General features: G+C 39.7%; 1 protein-coding gene across 5 annotated transcripts in view; it reads right to left on the bottom strand.

Moving 5' to 3' along the window:
• The window catches only part of UEVLD (UEV and lactate/malate dehyrogenase domains), a 51,902-nt gene that overhangs the window by 7,923 nt on the left and 24,517 nt on the right, over positions 1-19,462 (bottom strand). Inside the window, exons 1-12 of one of the 5 annotated variants that reach the window (XM_075047945.1) lie at positions 13,720-14,309; positions 11,667-11,751; positions 10,968-11,030; positions 10,061-10,224; positions 9,172-9,307; positions 7,706-7,830; positions 6,964-7,069; positions 4,353-4,523; positions 3,229-3,402; positions 2,558-2,642; positions 1,783-1,906; positions 265-425 (exon numbers count right to left, since the gene is read on the bottom strand). In XM_075047945.1, coding sequence (XP_074904046.1) covers positions 265-425; positions 1,783-1,906; positions 2,558-2,642; positions 3,229-3,402; positions 4,353-4,523; positions 6,964-7,069; positions 7,706-7,830; positions 9,172-9,307; positions 10,061-10,224; positions 10,968-11,030; positions 11,667-11,751; positions 13,720-13,761 — 1,436 coding nt within the window. In that variant the 5' untranslated portion in view covers positions 13,762-14,309. Of the gene's footprint in view, positions 1-264; positions 426-1,782; positions 1,907-2,557; positions 2,643-3,228; positions 3,403-4,133; positions 4,219-4,352; positions 4,524-6,963; positions 7,070-7,705; positions 7,831-9,171; positions 9,308-10,060; positions 10,225-10,967; positions 11,031-11,666; positions 11,752-13,719; positions 14,320-19,462 lie in introns of those variants that run through there. The other 4 variants (XM_075047946.1, XM_075047947.1, XM_075047948.1 and 1 more) reach the window with 4 other exon arrangements.

Below are 19,462 nucleotides of genomic sequence, written 5' to 3'. Positions count from 1 at the left end.
AAAGTCACCCGAATTTAGGTAAAACATTTTTGCACATTACCCTCCTCATTTTGGCTTCCAAAAGTGCACTTTTCAAATAAGAGATTACTGTGCAGTGCAGTATTAAATAATTTAAACCCAAACTGAGAAAGCACTTTTTGAAAGCAAAGTAAAAAAAACCTTCTTGTTTTATATAGAAATCCGTATATACCAAGCAACCCTTTCTGCCTAGCAAATCTCTGACTTTTGTGAGCAGACACTGTGGTTTCCCTTGTGCTTGCTTACAGTTTCAGTTGCTGCTGAAGGTCATGAATTGATCCTGCACTGCTTTGCAGTTTCTCTTGCACTAGTGGATCTTCTTCTAGTTTGACCATTTCAATCACTCCATTGGTTCCAAGAATACACGGTAGACTTAAGAATACTTCACTGTTTATATTGCAACATCCCTGAAATAACACACAAAGAACACTGTTACACAGTTACTGATTTCTGCTCTGTCTGAAGCATGGAGCTACCCAAAATAACTTGATTATTTTCATTAAGCAAGGATATTCCATCATATGGCATGTTTTGTATAGGTCCAATTCCAGTTATTTTAGATGCTGTGCAATGGGTTACTGTATAGAAACTTTAAAATATTACTGTACAGATAAAAAAAATCTTGAACCATGCCACAGTTGGAGGAGTTTCCCAATATAGATACATCAGACCTCTATAATGCAGGCAAAACTTATACTGCAAAACACCCTTTAACCAGTTACTTAGGTAGAACAAGCAGGGACACATGTACAGTATCATTAGGTCTTTTGGGACTGAACAAAAGAAATTAAAAAATACAGTCAAAGAGAGCTATCCAAGGAATATTTTTCGAGCATTGATCCCATATTAATTCTGTGAGAGACTTCATTGAATTTATATCCTTATAATTCAAGTTTATACTGTAGATTTTGGTTATTTTTAGGATCTGAACGGCAAAATGTACATTCTGTAGTTACTCTGCAGTTTAAAAGACTTGTCACTCCTCTGTATCTGCATTTAGTTCATAAACAATTAAAAACTTTATGTTTACATTATGTTTTCAAACATAATGATGAAATTAGGTATATGTCTGTAGTTGATACAATAAGCAAGCTGCTCAACTTCCCTACGCCTGGACATGCAAATCACCCTTCTGAAGCCTGTAAATAGAAGTGATCAGTAAATGTTTCTACATGGTTTTTTTCCTCATATGAAATGACTTAATGCTTTAATGAAGCCTCTTAGGATAAACTTTAAGCAAGGTTCAGTCTACAATTTTAATTTAAATATAGCTTCATAATCTTCTTTTCAATGTAAAGTATCAAGGAGTGAAAAAGCAGCTGTTTCAAAGCTGGTCAAATAAAATACTTGCAGAAAATCCATTTTATACTTCCATAAAAGACACACAACTCTTTTGGCCCCTGGAAAAATCTACATTCAATAATGAACACTTGGAAACTGTGACACACACATTTCTCTTCATTTGCCAAATCCAGCTATTCAGGGGGAGCTGGTCAGCAACCTTGAACGTATTTTCCCCTCTAGACTCTTGTATTTTTTGGATAATAATCCACTTTAATACTGGTTTCAGATTAACACAACAATTGATTTTTGCTCACTTTTGGACTAGAATTGAAAGCTGTTATTGGAAGAAAGTAACAAAAGTAGTGCTACTTCAGAACAGTTTCTTTAAGTAAGATGTCTGTGCTGCTGAAATTACTGGTCATATCCAGTATAAATAATATAATTACAGTGCCAACCAAAAGATATTAGTAACACATTTACCTTTGCCAGAATGGATACAGAATGAACCTTTCTTTTATCTTTCAGTATACTGTCAGTCAAATCAGCAACTGAGAGCCCAACAGACCAAGATCTCTGACCTTTTCCCTTTAGAACTTCCATAGCTCTATGTAAACCAGGAAATGGAGAAAAACATGATGTTTAGATTTTAATTATTCCTACTTTGGTTTATATGTAAAATGCAAAAGACAGATTAAGTGTATTGTATCAGGTAAAGTGTACTATAAAAACATGATTCTCTGTTTTGGAAAACAACAGAAGGGAATTAAGAATTGCTTTAAAGAATTTCTTTGTGTATATTTTACCCACACTTGTAACAATTCTCTTTTCTGTCAAGAGGTTTAACTGATATGTGGCTAATTAAATCAGATAAATTGATCCAAACATGTACTTTGAAGAAAACTGCTTTCACACAAACTCTTGAGAAAAGTGTGCTAGAGGGCTTGTCTACGTTTTTGGTTTTTTTTAAAAAAAACCACAATCGAGCTGGCAGCTCTAATATTCTAGCGTATATTCTACAAAGCTTGTCTTATCCGCAAGTCGTCACAGGCACATTATTGAGAACTTCAGAAAAACAGTGGGCATATACACATATATGAAAGTGAATGACATTCAGACCTACAATTTCCTGTAAACTCAATATGTCAACATTTTAGAGTAAACTTCCTCCTCCTCATAAAGAGCTGAAGAAAAAACTCTGCAAACATCAAGTGCCTAAATATGAAGAAAAAAAAAATTAAGATTATAATGGTGTTACCTGTTAGCCACCTTTTCCCTTGAGTTACAAGCAGCCATTGGTTCCATTTGATTTGCAACTAAATTACAGCTGGTCCACGATGGTACTAAATAGAAACAACCAACATTTAAATGCATATCTAAACAGTAACTAAAATAGGTACCAGATAAAGTGGGGAGAAGGAAAAAAAAAAAAAAAACCCACAACAAAAAATTCAAGCTTTCCAAACTCTCCTTCCCCCACAACAACCCAAATGTAGTTGATGACCTTCTAAGGTTTGCCAGACTGCCGAAATAAAATTCTACAGTAGCACCTGGCCAGAGACACTTGCTTAAAAATGAAGTAATACCTAATAATTCTTACATTAGCAGCAACCTACCATATATTATACCACATTTTCTTCCTCTTTCTGTACCTCTAACCTGTATTGTTATACCAAATAAAAAGTATTTGAGGTTGTATGTTTCTTGGTTTTTTTACTGTGACAAATATCAAATACTTTTGCTACCACTTGAGGTCTTCAGTCTCGGGCACACACTAAAATTGTATTATTTAGAACCATTATTAAGAAAATCTACCATGCTGCTTATGACTACCTTAATTACTTTTCTCAATTATTCTTTCATTAATCAATTACTTAAGCACTGCCAGGACATTATATACTCATAGTCATAATAAAAGTATCACTTTACCTTTGTCTTCCCCTTGTTCACCAATAATCCAAGCATCTTTTGCCAGTGGCTCTGCTTTCAAAAGGTTTGTCAGTATATACTGAAATCTCTCAGTATCTAGATTGGCACCTACTCCAATAACTCTGCTTTTGGGAAACGCACTCAGCTTCCATGACACATATGTCATTATTTCAACTATGTATGAAAGAAAAATATGTTGACAATGAAGGACAACTCAAAATTCAACACAACTGCAGATTACGAATCACAATTACAAAAAACTCAGGACCATGTTGTTTACTTTAGAAAAGGCATAGGCATGTAAAAACATATCAGTAGTTTATTTCAACCTAAAACACCAAGTCGGGTGGGGAGGGGGTGAAGAAAATTCACAGCTCAAGTAGTTTTAAGAGAAGTCAACTGAAACTTCAGAATGAGTCACCATGCTTCCCTCTACCAAAAAATCTCACATGCTTCTAAATTTAATTCAGCCAGTATTTAATTTATTTTCATTTGGCAAGCACTCTTTTCTCCATCTCCACAGCTCTAAATGATAGGAAGGGTAAGAAGCACTTGAGAAATAGAAAAGGGCTGTCTTCAGTGCGTTTACAGGACAGAGGCTCACACGTACTTCTTTCCCCTTTAAGTAGTGCTTTTGCCTTGTCTTACTTCACAGAACCACTGACCCAACAGATTTAAACTTTCCACCAAAACATAGCTGCCGTGTTTACTATAAACACCACATTATGTACATTAGTAGTCTGTGAGTCTGATCATATGGCACATAACACACATGCATCTATCCTTACTGCACAGAAGAAATGTATACATAAAACTCACAACTGACAAGACAACAGCCAATGGATGCTAATCTTGTAGATACAATCAGGTGGAAATTACATACAGAAACATACAGAAATACATACCTTTTATACAAAACAAAGTATACTATTTTCTTTTATCTTGGTAACAGTAAAGAAAAAACTCTCAAAGACAGTGTCCTGCTCAAAGCTGAAAAGGAAAACATCTTTCAGAGTAGCAAAAATTTTTTACTAAGTGGGTGTATTCAGCAGTAACGTATTTTTAAAACAGGCCAAAGAGAAAGCCAGCTGAGGGACAGAACATTAGGTGAAGTACCAACGTACCTGGATGAGAAGCAACAACAAGCACAGTGTTCTGACTGTAGTGCGATATTGCTGGGATAATTCCTCTGAACAAATCCACATTGCTTTGTATGACATCAAGGTAAGTCTGAGCATTACCCAGAGAATTAACTGTAAGTACCACAACTTTTGAATCAGCTGAAGCAGAAAAATCTGAAAATACAAAGAAATTATGTTTTTAAAATTTATGTCATTCTATCAAGTTCTGGATGCAAAACGAAGAGCCACCCTAAAAGGCTGAACTGCAGCATCCAGCCTAGTTAGGGATTCTTCCCCTCCTGTCTCCCCGCCGTATCGCCCAATGTGGAATTTGGGGCACTTCCACAGCACCTGTAAAACACAGCTCTCCCACAGAACTATTTTTCCCATTTCATAGTTGGCAAACACAGAAGGCAGACTGCAATTTGTCCAAAGTTACAGAGCGAGACCAGAAAACATCTAGATGGGGTTGACAGATAAGCTTTTCCAAGTTTTCTTGGCAAGAGAGGGGAAAAAAACCAAATAAACATGAAAAGGCTGCTTCATTTTTATTCTGAATTTTAAAGAAGTGGAAAGACTTTCAACTCCGTTATCTGAGGCTTCTATAATTTTTCATCTTATAGCTCAGTCTAGGACATGCAGACAACCATGAGAAGTGTTCCAAAAGGCTATTTATTAACTCAAGTAAAAGACATGTATTTATTAGCCCAGGAAAACACACAACTACATTTGCTGCAGAAATTCGTAAGTCAAAGCTGCCTTCAGCGGGTAACTGCATATCTGGGGACCATACAGGCGATCAGCTTGGACACAGAAACAAGGTAATTTGGCTGTCACACCACTTCTGGAACCAGCTGAAGCCAAAGCAGAGGCCTAGTGCACTGACAAATTAGAAACATACTAAGCAGGATATAATTAATATCAGCTTGCCCCAAACCTAGATATAAGCATACTAAAACAACAGGTGACAGCATATAAGCATCTTCTAATAATGTAACACTACTAATAGCATAGCCAGCAACAACATACAAGCTTTTTTGTACCATGGCTAAATGTAAGTATGTAATAGGTAACCACAAAGGCACAGAGATTTGTGGTACAATTGCACAAACAGGGTTCAGGAAAAAACGTGCTAGCAGTAAAACCTGCAATATAAGATCAAAGGATGTAAAGCAGGCAATGTCAGGTGCAGAATAAACAGGTAAGATACCTGGTGGAACCAGAACACATCCCTGACCACAAAATAAGAGAAATTACATCAGAAGCACAAGAAAGCCCCCACTTCATCTCGCAGAAGGCACAAGGAATATAAAACCACCACAGACAAGAAAGGAAGAACGGGAAAGTTGCTCAAGTCAGTTCCAGCTTCCCCTGTGGAAGAGCTTTTGAGCTGCATCACCTCAACCTCTGTGACTAAAACCATCAAAGACTGTAGCCATCACCACTAATTACAGAAACATGGCATCCACTCTGTTGAATTGTACACTCACAGCTAATTGAGGACAAGATTGTTAAGAATTAATTGTTTGAATATGCAGTGATAATGATTAAGAACTAACTATCAGCCACGTGCATGTTTAATCAACATCAATCTAGGGAAGTAGTACTTTGAAACTTACCTTTATTTATCAGCCTTTTTAACACTGCTCTCACAACTGTCTCTAATTCCCTAACATACATACATTTTTCCCCCCCTTCCTTCCTGTTATCAATTAATATGTACAATATGATTGAAATAAGCAGGGAGCTGCTAAAGTCCTCCATACAGCCCCCATCAGTTAATGTTTAAAATAGGGAAACAATAACTAGACATGATTTAGGGCTTAGGAACTAACTATTAGACAATGAGGCTTTACATTTGCGTTGGAAAAGGTAATGGATTGTGGTCTCGTCAATAAACCTTGAAGAATCGCTTGGAACTGCCAAGATTAGGGAAGAAGTAGGTAAACGGTAATTCCTACATGGGGAGATTGCGACTCAAATGATACCACCTACTCAAAAGACAACAATGAAGAAGACAGAATCTGCATGCTAATTTACATGAGGGGTGAAGAAGAAAGAACCAATCATTAAGAAAAATAACAATGAATATGTATTAGTTAAGTGTATAAATGTGAGAATTTTTGAGACAAGGGTGTGCTGTCTTGAGACAGGCACCCATTCATGCGCATCAATGAAGTTAATTTGAAAATACCTCCACGCTGTGTGTTATTGGCTTGCACACCGAGTAAATGAACCCTGTTTGAGGGACAACATTCACCCTCCCCACCTACAACACTGAAGTAGTAGCTTGGCTTCTCTCTATTTCTGTGCGAGTCCAATTTCAGCATTAGCCTCTTACCTGAGAAGTAGAGACTCACATACTTCTACCTCTATAAACAGAATGAAAAAAGTCTGAAATAAAAGCGATGCAAGCTTTGCTGAACCTTCCCCTCCCAATTCTGCCCTGAAAAGATGAAGAAAAGCAAGAAGCTATGAAAAGATAACATCTTTTTAAAAAGATGGTCTATATGCCAGAGCCTCTATACCTCCCCAGATGTCCTGCTCTCATTAAAACAAGCACAAGTACACACAGTACAGCACTCGCTCCCATTCCAGTAACAACATCTAATACCTTTGCTGATCTCCACATTTGGCAGAGCAAAGATCTCCAAGTCCATGGTCCCTCCTTTTGCTGCACCATCAGAAATATCCAAAAGAACCACCTTGTCTGCAGCACCCTGTATGAATAAAAATAATGCAGATCAACAATAAAACAAACCAAAACTTGTTCTTGTGGAGGTAAGGAATAAAAACCAGTATTCCTCCAATTCCAGTGTTTGTTGTACTGTGTATAAAACAAACAAAATTACTGACCAAAATTACTGTCAAATAACAAGAAAATTAATTTACTTTAGTGAGTTTAATTGGAAGATGACTCATTATGAAACAAACAAAAAACTCACAAAACCATCTCTGGGAAGTTATAAATGTTGATGTTACTGTTGTCTCTGAGCATACAGCTGTAATGAAGTACAGACCATCAACGGACTATCTTTTTCCAGGGGACTAGGAGATCCCAAGTGTGAGAGGCCACCGCTCAGGCAAGAATCCTTTAACTAAGGATTTTCAAAATAAGTGAATTCAATATTCAACCTTTTGTATTTAAAAAGCTGACTGAGAAAACAAGGCAAAAACTTAACATTTCTGTGTGTCCATAAGTTAACTGAAGAGAGAAATGACTCGGAGAACTGAAAGAGAGAAGCAGTGACATGGTTATTAAAACTGCTGAGTTATTTCTATGTGTCATACACTAAGAAATAGGTTGGAAACCTCTCTGTTGATCAGGTCTGTTGCTATTTATAATAATTATGTACCTTTGCTGCAACTGCTAGCACACACGCAATGCCAAGATCTCCAGCTCCAACAACAGTAATTTTGTTAAAACATCCTTCGTTTTTGCATCCACCAATTTTACTCTTTGATTTCATGTCAGTCTCTCCTACAATTAAAAGAAAACCACAGACTTAAGTGCTGGTCCACACTGTATCAATAAAAGTATTGCTGCTTCATAAAGGATCATGGTTGTGCCAGCGTTAAACCATACTGCATAAACGTCTTCAAAATAGCGGTCAAGCCTGACCACAAAAAATTCATCACAACTTGCAAGGTGTAAAACACAAATATTCCTCTCTGGACAGGAATATTTTTTCACTAAATGGAAAATATGAGCATAACAATAGCAAGAAGATAGACACTAAAGACCATAGAAACAATACTCCCTTTGCTACTGTTACAGGTGTGAATATATACCATGGTCATAAAATTTGTAAATTTTTTTGTAATTTGAAAAGACATGCAAAATGGAATTTGATTAAAATACAATGATCTGAGGTTGTTTAGCCAATGCTACTGGTAACACAACAATTCTCATTCTAACTATGATGCAGAGAGATATGTAACAGAAACATTGACTGACTAGAAACATGTATTGTGCATACACAGGCATGTGCTCACAAGCATGTATGTGTACACAATTACCAGAAGAAACAGCAGAAAAGGGTTAAAGGGAAAGGTTTGCACTAGTTGCCACAGATGGCCATCTGTGGTTTCACTAAAAGAAGGAAGAAGAAAAGACTAACCTGAAAAAAATACATCAGGATGAACAACAACAGGACTGAAGCCACAAAATACACAGATAAGGAAAACACGAGAACCATGAAATTAATGAATTTTGCCCAAGACTTACAATGGGTGAGATAAAGTAATGAGGCAAAAATGTCAAATAGCATCCACTCCCAAAGGGTGTAAAAGACAAGTCCGAAATCAGCTTGTCACCACTGAACAAAACGAGCCCAAGAGACATCATATGGGCTCAACAGCCAGCACTCCTTGTCCTCAGTGTGGTCAGGCGAGTCTCAGGGCTTACGACTGCGGATCCGAGAATGTGGGTGAATGAGATCTGAGAGAATGAATGACTGTGATTGGGTAAAATCAACTTGTTTATAATAAAATCACATTTCCCTTCCACAAGATCTCACACAGGGTTTTGCTGCAGTAATTTCCAACAAATGAGTAGTACCAAGTCTACAGCATTTTACAGTAGGTTTAAATGCAAACATCCAAAATGAGCTGCTTATTCAAATAAAGAGAATCTGAGCTCTCAGTTCAAAAAGAGGCACTTTTGATTATACAGAGGAAATACCAAACACTGTGGACATGCAAACACCAAAAATTCAGATATTAAAATTGTGTAGGCATCTTTGTTATATTGAGTAATAGCAATAAATAAAACAGGGATTGTGTAGGAACATTACAAACAAATATATGAAAACATCCACACCTTCAGTAATCTTTGCAATGTAGGAGAGAAGTTCTGATTGCCTGGCTGCATCCGAAGAGGAGAGTGAATACAAAGGGAGTTCTTCCTCAAATTTTGCAATCATTTCCTTGATTAATCCAATGACATTTGATTTAGGCTGAAATATAGCAATAGAGAAGATAAAACAGTTGACTCGCTATTTCATAGAGTGGTATCAGCTGTAAACTGCAGTGAAGAACCACAGCTATACAAAATTTAATCAAATTATAAATATTGACACCCTTAACACTTACATTAACATTGTAGGTAAAGGAAAAGCCTGGGAAATTCTAGACCAATAATGAAAAATATATCCCATCCTTTTCAGAAAACTAGCATCCATTAAATCATTTTTACTGGCCTGACAGTCATATTTAAGTTATTTAATACAGTGCATAAAATCATTTAGCAACAGCATTGGCTTTTGAATCTCTATGCCAATGTTTCAGAGTTCTGCTGAAAGAGACATACCCAAAAGGTAGGAACTTCCATTGAACTTTGTTGAGGGATAGTCAATTGGTCTAGTATTATTATTCATTACTCACAGCAACAAAGGAAAAAGTATCAAAGGGTCCACATGAGGCTTTTACTGCTTTATAACAAAGTCAGTCCCTTTTTTCTTCAGCTTAAAATAATTTTCCTTACAATCACTTATAGCTTCCTTTACAATCGCTCCAGACAGTCTGAAAGCTGTAATTTCAAGAGACATAACATTCTACTTCTCTTTGCACAATCATTACATACTTAAGATTAACAAAAAATGCAGAAAACAAAAAGCCCCAAACTCTATCCACTCCCCTCCATTGATCTCCATATGATAGCATGCTTTATTCCCAAATACTTTCCTCCCATCAGCCCCTCCTTCTCTTACATGGCTCCAGTTTTGCAGGTAGGGCAAATAAATCCTGCCATGAGCATCAACATGCTTTCCCACTAAAATGCCCATGTTCACGGTCGGCTTCAAGAAGCAAATGGGGGGAGCAAAGGGATGAGAATCCAGAATCCACAGATGAATAGGTATGTTATAGGAATTACCTGTTCAACACAAAACAAAAGCCATTGCTAACTTCCACATTGAGAAGAGACACTAAAAACCAGGCACGTTTGCATGTGATTCACACTTCATAATATCAAAGAAAAAAAAGCTTGACAGATCACTTTCTAGATTCACACTGGAAAGTATTTACATTGCTTAGGCTAGTTAATAAAAGCAGACTTGTCTGGATCAACTTGACATGCTACCGATTGTGTCCTTAATATAAAGCTTTGTTGTTGTTTTGTTTCCCAGGGTATTCTATCAGCCAACGTGTCCGCCTTTTCCAGGCAAAGAAATCTCTTACAGCTACCCATTTCATACTTATTTTAGGACTCGACAACTGATGCAGAGAGGCATCTATTAAGAGCTTTACCTCAGACTTCAAAGACTTTAAGTTAAAAATAAAAAATTACCAACTAGTTATTTTTGGACACTGCCTATACAAGCATAGGGCTTGTAGAGTTCATGCAACCTCCAACAGAACCAAAGAGTTTGCCTACCCAGTCTCAAACTACATGATTTTTTAATAGTTAATTGACTTATCTAATACCATCTCATTTCAGCATCTATGAGTGCACAAAGGCACTTGTTTATGCAGTAGAAGTGGCTTCTGCCAATTCATGCAAAATACTTTATAGCCACCTTTAAAGAAGCTGCACAGTATATTGTTAAGGGGCAGTACCCAACACATTCTACAATTAGATTCATAACTGGTAAGGAAATTATATTTGACTTATCTTACCGTATTTCACTGGAACAGTACCACTAAAATTCAGGAGGTCCTTCTGGGATCCATCCTTGAAGGCTGAAATTAAAAATGTGATTTAAAATAATAACAATAATAAATCCTTTCAAATATAGCATGGCAATCCCATCCATGACTACCAATATACAACGCTAATTTTTCTTCAGAAATCAAATACACTGCTCCTGAAAGAACCAATGCTAAAATGTTACTACAGTCCCCCCTCCCCCTTTGAGATAATTCCTTAATGGAATCTTAATGAAAATTGCATTGGTACAACTAATCACATCATTAGTGTTAAAATCCCTTGTCCTGGGTAATTCTGGTGTTGTAGGAACTTTCAGTCAGGCTAGAGATTCTGGAAGTTACACTTGATAAGCTAAAGACATCAAAGTGCCTTCAAGACAGTCATGGGATATGGGAAAAATGCTGTTACATATCAAGAATTTAAAATAACATCAATCTTCTACAATTACTGACAAGTTAAAATGAAATTTAGTGAATGAGTCAGGTTTTTATATGTATGCATTCTTGGAAGAACTTTAAAAAACAGTCACATGGCATGAGAAATTTTACTGCAAGTCAAAATAAATATAGGAACACAACTGAAAGATACACTAGCTTCTATTATACACAGTCTGAACCTATGACAAGTAAGAATCACAATTAGTTCAAAGTAACTATATCACTTCTTACTGTATGTGTTCATGGAGAACGTGAAGTTTGGGTAGGTCTTGTTAACATTCTTTAGTTCTTCTATGGTCAGGTCTCTGAACTTATACTGGAAAAGGTGGAGAAAAAAAATCAGAAAAAAAATGTTTCATTTCAAAGGCTTTTTCTTTCATTACCACAGATAGGGAAAAGGAACCAAGAGAAAGTAGAAACACAAAAAGGAGAAGGTAATAATTACTTGTAGTATTATAAATGGTTTTGGTGTGAAATAAATTATAAAAAAAATTGATTAAAAAAAAAGCCTTAAAGGTATCGCAGGTCTGCTGTTGCTAGAATAGAACTCAAATTCTGAACATCACTCCTTATATACTATTCCTTCCTTTTTACAACTGTGTGAGCAGAGGCTTAATAAAATTTAGTCTCCTCTGCACCCAATAATCAAAACCAACATAAAAATATAAACCCCTTAGAAAAAAGAAGCTGTCATTACTGACAGTTACTACTAAAAACTCAGATCCACCTGCACACATTATAGAAGAGTTTCCTAAGATGTTGATCGCCATAAACATATTAAACGTGTTAAGTAATTAGCCTTTAGGAATTTTTTCCCATGTTTAAGCTGTCCTTGAGAGCTGAGAAAATTCAAACAAAATAACGCATCCCTTTTTCCCACCTACGGTAAGCCTGCCCACAGATCAGCAGAAGTACTGACGCTTGAAATGTGATCTGAAAGTAATTATCAGCAATGAATCACTGCTACTTCATTTAGACTGTCCCCAGCCAGTCTGATATCTGAACTTCCAAGAGATTTGCATCCTCCCACATCTTAAAGTTATCAAGACTATTTTCCATTTCCTACTTTAGAGCATCTGCTTCTCATTTTAGGAAGTCAGGAGTTGTCCTGGAACCCTCACCTAAGCAAACACAACTGTGGCCTGACAACGGCTTAAAGAGCTGCTCACTGCACTGGAATACTTGTCATGAAGTAGTAGCTAAAATCTACACTCTCTTCAGTAAGGCACCCACCAGAAACAGCAGCAATACTACAGCTACGTGGATGGTATGACTATTTTCCACTTCATACAAGAAAACACAAAGCTGCTGAAAGGAAACACCTTTTAGTCAGCTCCTCCACATTCAGGCTTACAGGATACTGCAAAGTCAAGCAGTTAAAAAAAATAATAAAATCAAAGGTGCTCAAATTAGGAATGTCTCCACAACTTAACTCATTTTCAGAAGTGCTGATACATCTGGTTGTGAAATCAAAGCCATCTTTCCCTAGCTGACCCCCTTCTTAACTGTAATGCAAGATGAGGCATTCCTATTGAATATTTTGTTCTTTTCCAAAGATCAGAAGATTTATGAGGTGAGTCAGATACAGACCTTTCTCATTCGGCACCTAAAATTATTTGGCACGCCCAAAATTTAAATATGCATACCTCAGTTTCTCCTATGGAAATTAAAACACCTTTACCTCAGAGCGATGCTATGAAAGCAAATCAGCGTTTCTAAAGCGTGGCGATACGAACGCAGGGATTGTCACGACAAATCCCCGAGAACGCGGGTAACTCCCCACGCCGAGTAAGGTTTCAGAGGCGTGCAGCACCTCACACGTCTGTCTGTGTCCTGAGCCACAGGAATAAAACGATGCGTGGGGCAACTTTAAACTCGGCTGCGGTACGGCAACGTTAACCCTGCACCCCGAACGGCACAGAGGTCTTTTACAAGCGACGATCGCGACATTAAAGACGGCTCCGCGCTGCCCGCAGGGGAGAGGCGGGTGGCTGGGCGGCACAGTTCCCTCAGCGCTGCCCTTCCCCTCACAGCACCTCAGGTTTGGACTCGCGGGAACTCTTGCCGACCGGGGGGGCCGCCAGGCGCTGCCCGCTCCCTCCTCTCCCGCTTCAGGTGAGCCGCTCCCTTCCTTCCCTCCCCCCGCCTAAAAACCCGGCCTTTTCCACAACCCTCCCCCCGCCGCCGCCTCAGCCTCCCCCCAGCCCGGCGCCCCGCGGCGGCGGCGGCAGCAGCTCCACGGCCGGAGGGGCCCGCGCGCCCCCTCCCACCCGGGCGCGCGCACCTTGCCCAGCCGCTTCCTCAGCGCCTCCTCCGAGAACTCCATGGCGGCGGCGGCGGGGCGGGGCGGCGCCGCCTCCCAACAGCCCTTGCGCGGAGCGCCCGCCCCCTTCCTCAGGGCGGCTGCATCCGCGTTCGGTGGCTCTCTTCTCCGGGGGAACCGTATTAAAAAAAAACCAAAAAACCACAACGAAAATCCTTATTTTTTTAAATTTTCCTTCTAATGGGTCTGCGAGCCGGAGGTCACATACACGCTTCACTACCTTACCGCGGCAGATGAATGCAAAGAGCGCTCGGCGACGTGCCATTTCCACCTGTCAGGGTATACATCAACCTGCCAGCCAGGCCGCAGCCTCTAAAAAAGGCTGAAATCTGTGGAAAAAACCCAACCTTACAGCTATCTGGGAGCCTGCTTAGCCGCCTTCTTCAAGATGACAGGCAAGGGCATACCACACGTGGCGCTCATGGCCGGAGAACAGAGGTCTTGCAGGTTCCCCACGCACTGCTCCTGGGGCACCCACTTGGCAGGTCCGTATCCTGGAGTGTGCTTGCCATTTCCTGCACTGGAAAAATGAAATCTGCAGAAAAACATTACAGAGCTCATGTGGGAGATGAACAAATGTTCCTCCAGCAGATCGCTTCTAATGGGTGACAGCACCAGACAGTTCGCAACTACTGTCCTCCTTTCCTCTCTATTTCTTCTTTCACTGAACTAATACAAGTTTTGAATGTAATCTGGCTGTGTGCAATAACAGAGAAGTAATCTCAGGTACAAAAGCATACATAGATATTACGGGGATTTCTTCCCTCTGTGTTGACAGTATCACAACTGATTTGCCACTTTATGGAGTTACAAGTATGTAAACAAAAATCTGGAATGAACTTCCTTCCCTACATTAATCTATCTCTTACTTTTTAAGCCTCCCTACCACACAGTAAAGATACCAGAAAACTGCCTTTTGGAAAGTGGACTGTGCAAGTCTGATGGCCAATTCAGTGGAAAACACAGTGGATTCAGCTAGGTGAATGGAGACAAATGCTAGTCCTATCCCCATAACCCACCAGAAAACTGCTAGATCATAACAGGACAGCAGCATGCTTCTACAAGTAGTTAAGATCTCTTCAAGAAAGCTCATACAATTTTTTCCTCCCTTGCTCAATGAGGCGTGAGGCAGACAGTAATCAAGAACGAAGGTTGTTGCTGGTACAGCCATAGCAGAAAATAATTAGGTTTAGAACAACCTTTATCAAGTTTTTCCATCATACGTATTGTCTACTGATGCCATTCTGCTTCTGTGCTGAAGTTGCTGTCTGTGACACAATGAATGACCTTGCAATTTCAGTGTTCAGTTTGGAGAGTACCACAGCCTCAAAGGAAAGCCACACAACTGGACTGCTCAGGATCAGTCCCTCAAGAATTGGCACTGCAGATTCCAGTATGTGCTATATATTGCTTGCCCAGCAAGTACAGTACCTCTTCAGTAATGAAGTTCTGCAAACAATCGTGATCGTAGTCAGTGACAGCGGTCATTATCTTTTGGATGTTGTTTTGTGAATAATACTGAAGAAGTACTGTGAGGCAAGTTCAAAATAAATCTGCATCCCTGCAAAGTCGTTAGCTGTTTTATGGAAAAGAAGGTCATAGTACCACTAGCAGGACTCCTAAAAGAACAGGTTTAGATTTTAAGCTGTTTCTGCACAGTCCATTAACAAGGCAGAACCTGACATACGCTTTTTTCAAGCAGCAGCACAGGCCCTCTGCCAGGACATGTTGCTGTAGTTCAGCAGACTTACAATAACTTACACACGTTGAGGATCTGCTTTTTGGCCCTTTGAGCTTTCTCAATGAATCAGCATCTGGTTATTTTTAAATATTGCTTATTAAGACATGATGTTCTCCATATCAGAGGCTGATGTATAATGTCAAGCAGATACTTTAGTTTCCAGCTGTCCACATTCAATGCAACCAAGTTTCAGAAAGGAGGTATTAACAGACAACTCAGCTTAAATAAGAGAGACTGACCTTATCTTTTTCTGCCATAGGATGCTAAGATCATTACATATTGGTCTTTCTTGCACTTGAGAATCCCAGCTAGGTGGATTCACAACAGTGTCTTGTACCCAGCATAGTGAAAGCCTGTCCAGAAGCAGAAACCATAGCTTGGCACTTAGGAGGAGAGTGTCCCATGGCTGCAGCAGCAGTGGGAGTGGTGAAAATAGCCAGGCTGGCGCTCAGCCCCTAGCAAATGGCAGCTGGGGCTTTGCGAACCCCAGGGCAAGGGGGAAAGGGTTATGGGACCTTGAATGGGTGAGGCATAGGGTAGGATGCCGAACTTGCCACGGACTGACTCTCTGTGAATGGAAGATATGGTGAGAACTGTCTTTCCTCCTTCCTGGTGTCTGACTTTGCTTGGTCCTACCCTTCCCCGAGGCCCATATTTGTGCAAAAGCTGCTGACCTCCAGGAGGGTGTTTGCAGGGCAGGATACGTGAAACAGCAGCAGCGACCTGGCACATCACCTCCAAGCCCCCGGCTCTACTCTGCACCGTACATGCAAGGCTGACAGTATGCTAGGTGCTGTGTCCCCAACCCCACCGGCCCAGAGAAGCCCCTGCCCTGAAGAGGGGAGAAAGGAAGTTTGTCTTGGGGACTGTCACCAGTATAACCTTGCACACTGCATTCTCTGGGGTGGTGGGCTCTGTGGTAGAGACCCTCTGTGAACAGGGGCAAGTATTCTGGGCAAACTGGGTTTTGTGGTAGGAGAAACAGGAAATTAAAGCGTTACCGGGACCCCAAGAGCTGTGGTCTGGGACACATGCAATGGCAGCTGCCTTCACCCCTGTCTCCTACAGACTCTGTGGCTACATGCTTTTTTGGAGGGTGGAAACATAGTGAACCTTATGATGGGCTGTTATAGAATGATCTTCATGAACATTTATCTAAACCCTTTTAATAGACAATTTGAAAATAATTTTGTTTCAGAAAGGTCCTAGCATAGACTAATGTTTGAGAATACAGCATTCCTTTTAAATTTTTTAATCTCAAGCATTTGAATTTTAAATTTCTCCCTGTTTCACAGTAAAAAACAACTAGGAAAGGCTGATAGATATTCACGGTTGTTAGTAGGTTAGATGTTTGGAAACACTTAAAAATCTGTGTGTATACATAACCAAAATAATCATAGAAACCAGAACAGTAACAACATACCCTTGGTAGCAACACACCACTATCATCTCAAGAGTAAGAGTGGTAATACTGTTTCTGTGCGAGCCTTGGAGGTCACCATTGACTAAGCGTGCACCCAAACTACTGATCCAAATTTCTTGGTACTCACTGTTCAACTCTCCTTTAAATTCAGGGTGGTGTCTGTGTCCTCTGACTCAAAATCTGCTCTAAACATCATCTGCAATGAATAACTCCGTATTAACAGATCCTAATGCCAACTAATTTCTAGATAATGAAATACCTTGCTAGCAGGCTAACATTCTGCCTGCACAGAACACAGCCTTGCTACCCCATGTACCACCTTGTACTGGTCCTCCAGCAGTTTCTCTCCCCCCCGTCATTTGATCTCTACCTTTTGTTACTAAAGTTCCCTTCTATATTTCAGTTTCTGAGGCTGGCTCTTAACTTCCCGAGCCCAGCACCTCCCAAGCATTAAGCAAGAAGGAAGCCAGCAGTACAATTGTAATTTCTGAAGATATTTTCTGCTGGTTATTTACTTCATCTGTGTATGTTTACACACTTGCTTCAATCAGCCAAAGTAGTACGAGGCAGGCCAGAAGCACTCAGGGTAGTGCTGAAGTTGAACACGGCCAGATGGAGAGATACCATAGCTCCATGAGCAACGAGGGTGTTCTGTTAAATGCAGTCTTGAAGATAAACACACCTTGCCTTACACCATCTGTGGATGGTTGTGAAGCAGTAGTGAGGCTTCCTTTACTGGACATAGTAAATTTTTATCTGCTACAGAAAGGTTCATTCTTTTATTCTATTTGGTTATCTATTGGCCAGAGTTTTGACTAACATCTCTTTGATTTGGTGTCAATTCTAAGTTTATATGATTTCTAGAGATAAAAATACAAAACCTAGCTTTCAGGATCAAGTCATATATTATCAAACACTGTCTGCTCTAGAAGAGCTTTCAAATGATATCAACTTTCAGCACAAATAAACTGGTAAAGCCAGCGCGACTGGTAATGCCATGCTCTTCCAAATGAGGCCATGGCATTCTGCATATATTCCTACCAAACAAGCTACAGAAAATTCCCCAAACTGGCATTTATCAAGTAATAAAGTGAGAGTTGGATGCATTGCAACTCCTTTCTCCATAAAATATCACCCTATGTATTAAAAAACATAGCATTTTGCCAGCAGTACAGGTCCTCTTACTGACTGAGATGTTTTCTTTGAGACTTGGTAGAAAAGTTAAGGTGGTTAATTATAGAGAAAATAGGCTGCAGTTTCTCAGATGCTAAGGGAGGGGTCAAAATAAAATGACAGTCTTGTGGAACACAGAGCCAGTTCCACAGCATGTGGCTTTTGAATTTTATTCAGCTCCACACAAAAGGAAAACAGCATCATTTTTACTGTCTTAAAATTTCATACTACTCCAAATACTGGTCTCATTCCTCTGCTTACCTGGGGGCATCCTGTATTTTTAAGTATGCTAGTTTAGAACAAAGCCAAGGGAAAGGGTTCTCAATAACGTGAAACTACAATTCAGGAAGCATTTCAAAGAGTTTTCTCCAGTGGAGAAAATCATGCAATACTATGACTTGTCCAAATTAAGAGTAATGGAAAGGAAATTACAAGTTGAACTTATAAATATTAAACCCTATGGGCAAAATCTGCAGTTCTGAAATACAGTCAAGTGATCATCCCAGATACTGAAGTTTGGGGAATAAGTGAAGACCAAGTGCAACATAAGTGGCAGGAGCAAGTTTCCTCACAAAACCCAAACTGGCTTCAGCTCTGGAAATATCACAAGCAAGAGCGTTATTTATCTCAGTATTCACCTTTGTTCTAAACCAGTAAGTCACTTGTGTGAACTACACTGCGACCATTTTATACGTCATAACTTTCAGTTTAAAAGCACCATCCAAACAGTTTTGAGGTACCTGAGGCCTCCGTGCCAACTGCATATGGCAGCAAATAGTCTTCCATAAATTAGTTAATTTTTCCTGCAAGGTTCAGCATCTCTCACACTCCACATAAACAGGGCTCCCCATAGCCCTGGCCCATATCACACGCTATACGCTGCCATCACCACCTTCCCTGAGTACAGGCAGCTAGCAAACAGAAACCAGGTTAATAAAGGGTTTGCTGGTTCACTCATTTTGGCTGGGGAAGAGGGTTGTTAACAACAGCGCATCACTCTGCATGAACTCTGAAGATTCACCTTATGTGACTGGGCTGCCTGTCTACACATCATTTACAGTTACAACTGACACTGCTGCAGAGGTCTCAAAAACAGACTTCCTGCATATTCTATAGAAATCAGGAACCAGATAAAGTGGATTGACTCACATTAGTGCCCCTCCTGTGCAAAAATAATGATAAGCAGAGTCCTTTATCAATTGCAGAGCAGCAGGTCAATCAACAGGTGTAGCACTCTAACATATACACCACTTCTTTGTCTGGACAAATCTCATTACTTACTGGATGTGTCGAGAGACCACAAAGTATTCGTGCAATGCAAGAGCTGGAAGAAGCTGGCGGGGAGGAGAATTATTGTGATAGGGAGT

The sequence above is a fragment of the Buteo buteo genome, chromosome 16 (genome assembly GCF_964188355.1).
Source record: "Buteo buteo chromosome 16, bButBut1.hap1.1, whole genome shotgun sequence".
Taxonomy (NCBI): domain Eukaryota; kingdom Metazoa; phylum Chordata; class Aves; order Accipitriformes; family Accipitridae; genus Buteo; species Buteo buteo.
Note: the sequence above shows the minus strand (reverse complement) of the source record. Positions and strands in the feature narration are given on the sequence as shown.